Source organism: Mercenaria mercenaria, chromosome 2 (genome assembly GCF_021730395.1).
Source record: "Mercenaria mercenaria strain notata chromosome 2, MADL_Memer_1, whole genome shotgun sequence".
Lineage (NCBI taxonomy): Eukaryota > Metazoa > Mollusca > Bivalvia > Venerida > Veneridae > Mercenaria > Mercenaria mercenaria.
The window spans coordinates 87940041-87952106 of record NC_069362.1 but is presented as its reverse complement, the minus strand read 5'-3'; the positions used below and the strand labels follow the sequence as shown (position 1 = coordinate 87952106).

Genomic DNA, 12066 nt, shown 5'->3' with positions numbered 1-12066 from the left:
GGGATAAAGCTTTATCCTGTTCTGCAGGGGATACCAATTCACTGAAATTGCTTGTTTGATTTTATTTTTAGCTCACCTGAGCAATGAATGCTCAGGTGAGTTTTTCTGATCGCTCGATGTCTGTCGTCTGTCAACATTTAGCTTGTGTATGCGATAGAGGCTGTATTTTTCAACTGATCTTCATGAAATTTGGTCAGAATGATAACCTTGATGAAGTCTAGGCCGAGTTCGAAAATGGGTCATCTGGGGTTAAAAACTTGGTCACTAGGTCAAATCAAAGAAAAACCTTGTGTATGTGCTAGAGGCTGTATTTTTCAATTAATCTTCATGAATTTTGGTCAGAATGATTACCTTGATAAAATCTAGGCCGAGTTTGAAAATAGGTTGTCTGGGGTCAAAAACTAGGTCACTAGGTCAAATCAAAGAAAAACCTTGTGTATGCGATAGAGGCTGTATTTTTCAATTAATCTTCATGAATTTTGGTCAGAATGATTGCCTTGATGAAATCTAGGTCAGGTTTGAATATGGGTCATCTGGGGTCAAAAGCTAGGGCACTAGGTCAAATCAAAGGAAAAGCTTGTATATATGATAGAGGCTGTATTTTCCAATTGATCTTCCTGATATTAAGTCAAAATGATAACCTTAATGAAACCTAGGCTGATTTTGAAAATGGGTCATCTTGGGTCAAAAAGTAGGTCACTAGGTCAAATCAAAGAAAAACATTGTTTATGCGATAGAGGCTGTATTTTTCAACTGATCTTCATGAAATTTGGTCAGAATGATTACATTGATAAAATCTAGGTCAAGTTTGAAAATGGGTCATCTGGGGTTAAAAACTAGGTCACTAGGTCAAATAAAAGAAAAACCTTGTGTATGCGATAGAGGCTGTATTTTTCAATTAATCTTCATGAATTTTGGTCAGAATGATAACCTTGATGAAATCTAGGACTAGTTTGAATATGGGTCATCTGGGTTTAAAAACTAGGTCACTAGATCAAATCAAAGAAAAACCTTGTGTATGCGATAGAGGCTGTATTTTTCAAATAATCTTCATGAATTTTGGTCAGAATGATTGCCTTTATGAAATCTAGGTTAAGTTTGAATATGGGTTATCTGGGGTCAAAAAGTAGGTCACTAGGTCAAATCAAAGGAAAAGCTTGTATATACGATAGAGGCTGTATTTTCCAATTGATCTTCCTGAATTAATTCAAAATGATAACCTTAATAAAACCTAGGCCGATTTTGAAAATGGGTCATCTGGGATCAAAAAGTAGGTCACTAGGTCAAATCAAAGAAAAACCTTGTGTATGCGATAGAGGCTGTATTTTTCAATTGAACTTCATGAAATTTGGTCAGAATGATTACATTGACAAAATCTAGGTCAAGTTTGAATATGGGTCATCTGGGGTCAAAAATTAGGTCACTAGGTCAAATCAAAGAAAAACTGTGTCTGCGATAGAGGCTATATTTTTCAATTGATCTTCCTGAAATTAAGTCAGAATGATTGCCTTGATAAAATCTAGGTCAAACTTGAATATGGGTCATCTTGGGTCTAAAAGTAGGTCACTAGGTCAAATCAAAGAAAAGCCTTGTGTATGCGATAGAGGCTGTATTTTTCAATTGAACTTCATGAAATTTGGTCAGAATGATTGCCTTTATAAAGTCTATGTTAAGTTTGATTATGGGTCATCTGGGTCAAAAAGTAGATCACTAGGTCAAATCAAAGAAAATCCTTCTGTATGCAATAGAGGCTGTATTTTTCGATTGATCTTCATGAAATTTGGCCAGAATGATTGCCTTGATGAAATCTAGGTCAAGTTTGAATATGGGTCATCTGGGTCAAAAAGTAGGTCACTAGGTTAAACCAAAGGAAAACGTTGTGTATGCGATAGAGGCTAAATTTTTTCAGCTGATCTTCATGAAATTTTGTCAGAATGATAGCCTTGATGAAAGCTTGGTTAAGTACGAATATGGGTCATCTGGGTTTAAAAACTAGGTCACTAAGTCAAATCAAGGAAAAACCTTCTGTATGCAATAGGGGCTGCATTTTACACTGGATTTTCATAAAATCTAGTCAGAATGTTTGCCTTGATGAAATCTAGGTCAAGTTGGAATATGGGTAGTCTGGGGTCAAAAACTAAGTCAATAGGTCAAATAAAAAAAACCTTGTGTATGCTTAAGAGGCTGTATTTTTCAATTGATCTTCATAAAATTTGGCCAGAATGATAGCCTTGATGAAATCTAGGTCAAGTTCGAATATGGGTCATCTGGGTTCAAAAACTAGGTCACTAGGTCAGATCAAAGAAAATACTTATTTATACTCAAGATTTTTGCTGCAATTGTAATGATAATTGGTCAGAATATTTTTTTCCATGAAATTACTAGGTCAAACATGTTTACACTGTTATGGTGTGTTATGGTGTGTTTCATAGGTGAGCGACCTAGGGCCATCTTGGCCCTCTTGTTAGTATTATTTGTCGAAATGGCATGCAAGACAAAAAATCAATCTCTGGCTGTAGGTGCAGATAGAAATATCTATTTTCCAGTGACTGTTAATGCAGTAACTGGGCAGTGACATTTCCACCTAAACAGTAACCCTCGAGCTGGATATTGCCATCTGCACTTACAACCAGTGAAAGAGTCTTATATGTTTCACAGTGTTGTGTAATATAAAAATTTATTCAATGTAGATAATTTGTATTTTTCTGTCATTATATTTTTCAGGCCCCATTTTACAATGTCCTATCGGAAGCAATCAAGATCGGCTGTAAAGGAGCAATATGGATCTCAGAGAAAATATGACAGCACTGTGTAGTGACATTCCATAGCATGATAAACTGCTTACAGAAAATCTGCAGTTACTTGCTGTTCTTTAGCTGATACCTTTTTTGTGGGACATGTGGATATAATGCATTAAGCCATTTAGTTGTTAATGAAAAACTGCAGTATTGTTGACCATGGTATTTCAGGCTAGATATAAACTCTTGCAGAGGTTTTTCATTTGTTTAAACTTTGTAAATGGGCAAAGAATACTGCATTTAACTGCCTTTTTGTGTTGAAAATTGTTATGTATTAATAAAATTATGATCAATCATTCTGCTTTATCTTTTATTTTTATTAGCTCGACTGTACGAAGTATATGGAAAGTTATCTTTCTCTCCCAGGCATTTGTTTCGCCTCCACACCTTGGTTAAGGTTTTGATGCACATTCACTTTATCTTTGTAATTACTTGGGGGATTTGCTTAAGATTTAAAACAGTTATTCCTCATCATCACCCACATATTATGACACAATGCCATATATCTTGCACCAATATTTCATGAATCATTCCCCCCTTTTCACTTAAAATTTCAAGTTAAAGTTTTGGTGCACTTTCACTCTGCCTCTCGTATTTCTACATGGATTTAATGCTGTCTTGAAATAGTTGTTCAACATCATCACTCACAACATGTGACACAAGGTCCATATCTCCGACACCAATTTTATATGACTTATGCAAACTTTTATATAAAATTTTAGTTAATTTCTGACGCATTTTCACTATATTTCTGTTATTAGAAAAGGGATATGATTCAGATTTAAAATAATTTTTCCACATCATCACCTACATCATATGACGTAAGGGACATAACTCTCACCAATATTTCATGTGTTATCCCCATTTTTACATAAAATTTTAAGTTTTGATACACACTGTCTCAGTTGTTACAAAATGGATTTTATTCAAACTTTATGATGTTGTTCCACATCATCACCCACATATATGAGGCAAGGTTCATAACTATTGACACAAATTTTTCATGAATTATATGAAAAATAGGCTTAAAAATGGCTTTAATTTATATCGCATGTATCTCAAAACGTATATGACTCGGGATGATGAAACATTACAGGATTATTATTATTCAGCATGTCGGGTTGTTTACCTGAGATTTTGTTAGAGATATCATTCGGTCAGAACAGAGTTATGGCCCTTGACTTAGTCTAAAACATGCATAAAAGGGCATATGTCACTCATATCTCAAAAAGTATTTGACCTGGGGTCATAAAACATTATAGAAATTATATTAAGCATGTGAAGTTGTGCACTTAAGATTTTGTTACAGATTTCTATCAGTAAGACCAGAATTATGGCCCTTGATTGTCAAAAATATACTTAAAGGGCATACAAGTTTGTGTTGCATATATCTCAAAAAGTATTTGACTTAGAGTCATAAAACATAGGGGATTGTATATAACATGTTAAGTTATGCACCTGGTGTTTCGTTACGGATTTCACTAAGCCAGACAAGGTTATGGTCCTTGACTTAGTGAAAAATACATATAAAGTGCTTAAACGTTTGTGTTGCATATATCTTCAGAAATATTCCATCTAGTCATGAAACCATGTTGGAGTATTATATCCAGCATAAGTCAAAACTTAGGCCTCCAGTGTTAGCTCAGACCATAGAAATTCCTTGCAAACATTCTAGTTAGCAATATTGTTCAGGTTGTATGATTTGTAAAAGTGACCCTTGTTTGCAGGGCTAGTCTCCATTTGTATCTACATTATGTTCCGTAATGGTCATTTTGTTTTAGATAAAACTGTGGATGCCAAATATACACTGTAAGATACATCTTGGACCGTATACCTATAAGCAGTCTGATATTGATCCCAATGTTGTTGTTTAACCTTAACCTGCTGGGGGCTAGTGATTCAGTCAGTAAATTTTCAGTGAACACCCCTTCCAGTACTGCCCAAATTGAAAGATGGACAAGTTTACTATACAAATTTAGCAGGATAAGGGTTAATATACTGGTTTCTTTGAAGTGCATTTACAGTCACATTTTTAATGAAACACACATATTGCATACTGTCTACCTACACATGCATAGTTAAACTGATGCACTTGATCAGTTTATGTGCAAAATATGTTTAGAGTTATATTCAGTGAAACACTCTTGAACTCTTTCCAACTTTGTGGACCCAGATGAGAGATGGAGAGCTTGTAGTCAGATGGCTGAGGAAAAAGAAACAGACATTAGACCCACTGTACTACTGGAAGCATCAGGAATACCGAGACATATAAGCTCTGTGTACCCAGATGAGAGATGGAGAGCTTGTTGTCCAATGGCTAAGGAACGAGAAACGTGCATTAGTCAATAACCATTTTACTACTTAAAACATCAGAATATAGAGACATATAAACACAGAGGTTTTACTTGACATGTGAATTTGAAACCTTTGTGATAAAATTGACTTTTGTCAAACCGTTGAATATAGAATAGACTACTATACGTCATTGAATTTTTTTTGTTTATAAAATGTAACTGTCTGATGAAGTTTTGTAATAGTTCTAAGTATTACTTTATGTATGGGGTTGTGGGGCAAGGTTTAATCTTTACAGATCTGGAAACTTCTCGAACGCATCCAGCACAACATCTTTCTTTGAACTATCTTCACTGACTAAAAAATCTGCCCACGCATCACAAAGTACAGCATTTGGAACTTTGCCATCTTTAGGATTGAAGGAATTGAAGTACATCTTATTCCAGGCCTCGTCTTCCAGTCCCAAGGACTTGTCGGCTGTGATAAACTCTTCCTCTGTTATGAAACCTTTTCCATCGTGATCAATAACTTTTATATCTGCATCACATGCCTTTCTAATGTCCTCGATAAATGCTTTCTTATTTGCCTTGTAGTCGTCGTTGGTCAGTTTGATGAACTGTTCTTCAGTTACCGGACCTGATTTACCGTGGAACACAAACTTGTCCCAGAAGGAATGGAACGTTTTTATTGCCTCGGTTTTGCGTTCTCCTTCAAGATGGGCTAGTTTTACATAAGCGTTCCTGGAATATTAAATCATACAATAATATGTGTTATTTCTGTTTAATTAAGCAGCACAAATTCAGATAATATTGCCATTTAAGATTTAAAAGCATTATTTTTCAAAATAAGTAACCCATTATTTGATTTGATGTGTTTTGGGTTTTACGGCGCACAAGCATGATACAGTTTATATGGCGCCAAATAGGACACGCGTTATAGTTTCACAACTCATTACATTGAATTCTTGTCCCAGAACCACATGGAACACGTAATTACGAAGTAAGACCACATGGATATAGACAAATGTTCTTTTCCAAGTACGGTCTAAAGAAGGATGATGTGTTCTACAAATGTCAATAATACAACATGATTTTTATGAAGGTTTTCCTTTACAAATAATTTCATGAAATTGTCTAGTAGGTGATTATATTTAAAGAGAGCTTTACTCGTCTCGCTGTTCATCGGCTTGTGTAAGTTGTCCAGCATGTTTCCTATCAAGGGCCTTGAACCACATTCTCCATTTCTTGATAAGGTACTCGTTAGCCATTGCTATAACCTGAAATAGTAACTCGGTATACAATGAACAAATCGGTGTCAGCGTACACACGGATTAGAAAGTTATAAAATCATGCAGAAAAACTCTCAATAGCTTGACCTGCATTCTTACCTCAAGTTCTTAGTTAAGAAAATGTGGACTCTAAAACAATCTTGGCTGACCCCTGGGATTAAACAAGACTGCATTTGTCACAGTATGCATGGTGCCCGTGACGTAACAATTGAAATCTCTCATTAGAACGAAAAGCCCGTTTTTTTAGCATCCCAGATAAACTGCAAATGTTAAACAACTATTTATTTATATGTCATTTTGTCTCCCGTCAATTTTGTCATAGAAGACAGCTAATGGGCAGACTAATGCATTACAGTTTCATACAAGTTAATAGTACACAATAACACAAAACATAAATGCCGTGACAATAAAGTACATACTAAACTTAACATACGAGAGATGTTCAGCTCAAAATTGACCACTGTGAAAATTAAATCTCTGAAAACATGCACCATGCGCATGCCAATTTCGAAAGTTGGTCAAGGTTCATCAGCTCAGCACTACTTTTAAATCAACATGGACAAGTTGCAAGTTGGCTATTAGGAAGGGATACTAATCTGGAATCCTTTTTAGGCGTAAAGGGACGGTGTTAACCGGAAAAGCCAAAAGTAGGTCATTTTGCGAAACGTGTTTTAGTCGACACGGTAAATTCCTTCTTTGTCGACGTGATATTTAGCGCCATGTATATGTACCGAGAAATAGCGCTTTCAAATTTGATCAAATATTTTACTTAAAACATGATTAAAACGAAATGTCACATATCACAACTGTCTTAATTAACTGATACACACACTGAGTTTGTTATTCGCGATACAGAATAATTCGACATCATTTGCGCTCTAAAGGAACTGTTCCGCAAGACGTATTACCATTTCTGGTCCTGTTTGTCTGGTACCGAGACATATAAGCTCTGTGGACCCATATGAGAGATGGAGAGCTTCTTGTCCAATTGCTTAGGAAAGGATAAACATGCATTAGTCAATAACCATTTTACTACTAAAAATATCAGAATATTGACAAGAACATACTAAACTTAACATACGAGAGATGTTCAGCTCAAAATTGACCACTGTGAAAATTAAATCTCTGAAAGCATGCACCATGCGCATGCCAATTTCAAAAGTTGCGCATTGCATTATTATATAATCGGTATAAATTATGTACTTTGATTCTAAATAGTTCAAGTAATTTTGCATGCGAAATAGGCCGTTGAAGACTTAACCATTCGCGTTGGAGTATTGGTATAGTGGTAAATGAACTTAGATGTAACATTTCTGTAAGATGATTATCTTGAATATTCGTTATAAAATCGGGTTACAATGCAACGAAATAGTATTGGTGCAAATGTTCCAAAAGTGACATACTGAGGCAATACCTACGGTCAATAATACAAGTAGTCCTACCGACAAAACATTTTCTCTCGGAACATTCAACCATGTTTTATCTCGAATTAGAGGGCAAAGTCATGGCAATAAAGACAAGGTCTTCTTAAATCAACATGGACAAGTTGCAAGAGGTTGTAGAAGAAACTGCAATTGGATATAGAAAAACACTTTACTTCTGATGGGGTAATGTTCTGTTCAGCATGGGCATTGGCAGTTTTGAAGGTAAATTGACAATGATTTTCTTTAAGCGTGATTTGCTTGAGCTTTGCTTGAGCTGGAATATCCTTTTATGCAATACTGAGATTCGAGATTTTAGAAAATGCCCTAAAGCCAACACTAAATTAGATATAGAAAACGACTTTAACCACTTTTTCGGAAAAAATCTGTAAAACATGGCCCTATTGTCTTTTGCAGATTCACCTAAGCTTTGGTGTTCCATCAAGCGTATCCAGCCATTAAATCTAAAATCATGGACTATCGTCAAACTAGAAACATCAATATTATAACGTCTGAGGAATGAGTACCCAGCCCCGACAGTATATGGTAGAGGGCTATATGAAGAATACGGAAAACGCACTATATAAAGACCCTAAAGGGCCCGCTTAAAATTGATCTTAAGAGATGTTGATACGACTTTGCCGTCTTTGGCTCAGAGTTGCAGAGAGGTGAACATTTGCAAAAACGACATACAAATAACTGCAAATGTCCAGTTGAATAATGTTCAATTCTAATACGACCAACAATGCTTAAAACATCACAACAAAAACTTTGACGTCACCGCACGTTAACGTGACGTCATTCTAGCGTAAGAGTGTTTTAACAGAGACAAGCATATTAGAATTAAGTGTTTTAACAGAGGCAAGCATATTGGAATTAAGAAGAAATTCTAATATGCTTGTCTCTGTTAAAACACTCTTACTCTAGAATGATGTCACGTTAACGTGCGGTGACGTCAAAGTTTTTGTTGCGACCAAGAAAGAACGCTTCTATATTTTATCTACTGTTAAGATTAAGGGCATATTAGAATCGAAATATTTTATAGCAAAATAGTGTTTTAACACTGTTTATACACTCGGGCGGTAATACGTCGTACAAATAATTTCACTCGGGCTGCGCCCTCGTGCAATTATTACGCCCGACGTACAATAGTGTTAAAGCACTCTTTTGCTATAAATTATTTCTTAATATAAGCTGACCACATCTCGTATGAATGTAAGCAAGTAAATTTTATCATAGCGACATTGTATAAAATCAACTGAAACAATTTACAACACCCGGTCACGTTGGGCCAATAAGTCACTTTAAGGATATAACTTAATTATACAACAAATCATCGTATTTTTACCATATGTAATTATGTTCGACTTGATCTAAATTGATTATTTCATGCTGGAACATTGAATTCTACCAATCACGTGAAATGACTGGTTTTACAAGAAAAGACAACGTAAATATATTTATAGGTTATTAACTTTGTATCAGGAAATATGCACGAGTTCTTCAGTGGAAATAAAAAGTCGCGCAATATTCTTCCGCTGAAGAACGAGTGCATATTTCCCGATGCAAAGATAATAACCTTTTTATTATCTCCCGCCGATGAAATCGGGAGGGGGTATTGAAATAGCGTTGTCCGTCCGTCCTTCCGCAGCCACTTCTCAGTAACTAGCTGGTAGAATTTTATGAAACTTGAAATAAACATGAACCAACATACTGGGATGATGCCCGTCAAGTTTTTTTGGATTGGTCAATTTCCCTTAGAGTTATTGCTCTTGATTTAATGAAAAATGTCCGTCCACAGCCATTTCTCAGTAACTATCAGGTAGAATTGCATAAAACTTGAAATAAACATGCACCAACATACTGCAATGATGCTCGTCAAGTTTTTTTTTGGATTGGCCAATTTCCCTTAGAGTTATTGCCCTTGATTTAATGAAAAATCTACGTCTGTAGCCACTTCTCAGTAATAAGCTGGTAGAATTTCATGAAACTTGACATAAATATGGATCAACATACTTCGATGATGCCTGTCTTTTTTTTTTCAATTGGTCAATTTTCCTTGGAGTTATTGCCCTTTAATTGTTTAAAAATCTACAGATTTGTACATAACAAACCAACCAATTGGTAGAATTTCATTAAACCTCTTTCAGTCTTTTCCATGAAAATTTATTATAAACATGTGAAGTTTTGTACCCGCCCCCCCCCCCCCCCCCCCCCCACACACACACACAAAAAAAAATAAAAATTCATTCCTTTTCATTATTTTTTCTTTTCAAACCTTCCGTGAATATTTATCAGCATGCAAAGTTATACCGTTCCCCCACCTCACTCTCTACTCAGTCTTGCCCACCACCCCGATCATGCATCCCCATCCCCCACCCATTTTTTTTTCATCATTTTTAATTTCCCATCAATATTTATAAACAACATGTGAGACTTTGTACCCTCACCTGGTCACACCCCCCCCCCCCCCCCCCCCCCCCCCCCCCCCCCCCAAAAAAAAATAAATAAATAAAAAAATAAAACATTCAGTTTCTGTTAAAATGATTTTGACTAAAAAAAATTTTTGCTTCTTAGTAACATCCTTAACTTTTTGCCGGATATATTTTTTGCCATTCCTCACCACAAGTCCTTTCGGTGGGGGATACCGATTCATCGAATTATCTTGTTACATACGCATCTATACGTATAAATATAATGTAAATATCATGAATTTGTTCAATAGCCTGATTAGGATTGACAATACTGAACTAAATTTAAAAAATAGTGCAACAACACACTAAATTGCGTTACGCACCCGATACGAAATTCGGGCGTCAGTGTACGGAAAAATATGGACGTTTCCGGTACGGGGAATAGAAACGAGTATGTAATCAATAAAAGTATTAGATCTAATATATCATCTTCAAAAATATATCTGACAAATGATCATCGTAAAAATATAGCTGACAAATAATCATTTTCAAAAGAAAACAATACTTATAGGTTATATGCACGAATTCTTCAGCGGAAATACTGCGCGACTTTAGGAGCGCAATATTCTTCCGCTGAAGAACGAGTATATATTTCCCGAAGCAAAGATAATAACACTTTTATTAATACGCATCTACATGTATAAATATAATGTAAATATTATAAATTTGTTCAATAGGTTGAATAGGATTGACAATACCGAACTAAATAAAAAAAGTAGCGCAACAACACATTCGGGCGTCAGTGTATGGAAAAATATATTAACGTTTCCGGTACCAGTGTAAAGGAATAGAAGCGAGTATGTAATGATATAGAATATCATTTTAAAAATATATTTTGCGAAAAGAATGCATCTTAACATATGACAGTAAACCAAGCGAAACAAAGACACACATACCTCTTAATCCTTCAACTAGCACAGTTTAACTTTGCGTCAAAACAACACACTATATATACGGTTTTCAAGATGCAACCTTTGCCTGTCTTCAGCTTGATGAATTAATTGCAATTGTCCTGAAACGAACTCAAGGCTACAACTGAAACGTGATTTATTATATCTTATAACTAAAACATGCGGTTTCCTCCGTTTTATACAAAAATAAATAAATAAAAACGAAAGCAGAATACCTGATATTTATGCTTTTTGTTTTCACAAAGGATATAACTATGTTCCATTGGGGATTAACAGTAATAAAGAAATTAATTATTCTTTCATTTCTAGTCTTCCCTACATCACCCCCCCCCCCCCCATCCACACACACACACACACACACACACACACACACACACACACACACGCGGACAGTTTAGAAGTAAAGTTTTTACTAGAACCTATTTCAGTAAAAGTTTAACTGGTGTAAGCTGACTTTAAAAATATTCATAGGATGGCACTTAATATGGCATAGACTTATGATACATAATTCCGTCCTTGATTGAAGACACAACGTCCTTGACCTAGAGGGAAAAAAGGAATGTCTTACAATGTCGGTGACTAATCTAATTACTCATGCTCATGTCCGTGATTTTGGACAAGCTGCAGCCTTGTGAACAGGTAATGAGCCGGGTTTTATTCTGTTAACCATTCCATCTTTTTTTCAATATCTACTGCACTCAGATTATGCAAAAGAAAAACAAACACGATGCCATTAAGTAATAATGGAGTTACAATTCAGGAGGTTAAGAGGAAACAAATTGCCTGACCCTCTTGTTTCATGAATTATCACTCACATCATATGCCACAAGGTCCATAACTCCGGCATCAATTTTATATGAATTATGTGCACTTTTAATTAAA

At 35.4% G+C, this 12066-nt stretch overlaps 2 protein-coding genes across 3 annotated transcripts in view; one reads left to right on the top strand and one right to left on the bottom strand.

Annotated features, from left to right (window-relative positions):
• LOC123564526 (5-demethoxyubiquinone hydroxylase, mitochondrial-like) overlaps positions 1–3094 on the top strand; it is a 38235-nt gene extending 35141 nt beyond the window's left edge. For both annotated transcript variants that reach the window (XM_045358178.2, XM_045358179.2), the window contains exon 7: positions 2725–3094. In XM_045358178.2, coding sequence (XP_045214113.1) covers positions 2725–2802 — 78 coding nt within the window. In that variant the 3' untranslated portion in view covers positions 2803–3094. The remainder of the gene's footprint in view (positions 1–2724) is intronic.
• Positions 3095–5136: 2042 nt separating this feature from the next.
• LOC123564524 (sarcoplasmic calcium-binding protein-like) lies at positions 5137–11292 on the bottom strand. The gene is made up of 3 exons (XM_045358175.2): positions 11170–11292; positions 6257–6366; positions 5137–5830 (listed from the first exon to the last, which is right to left on the bottom strand). Exons 2-3 carry the CDS (start codon positions 6355–6357, stop codon positions 5383–5385), a joined length of 549 nt encoding a protein of 182 aa, XP_045214110.2. The 5' UTR covers positions 6358–6366; positions 11170–11292; the 3' UTR covers positions 5137–5382.
• Positions 11293–12066: the final 774 nt, after the last annotated feature.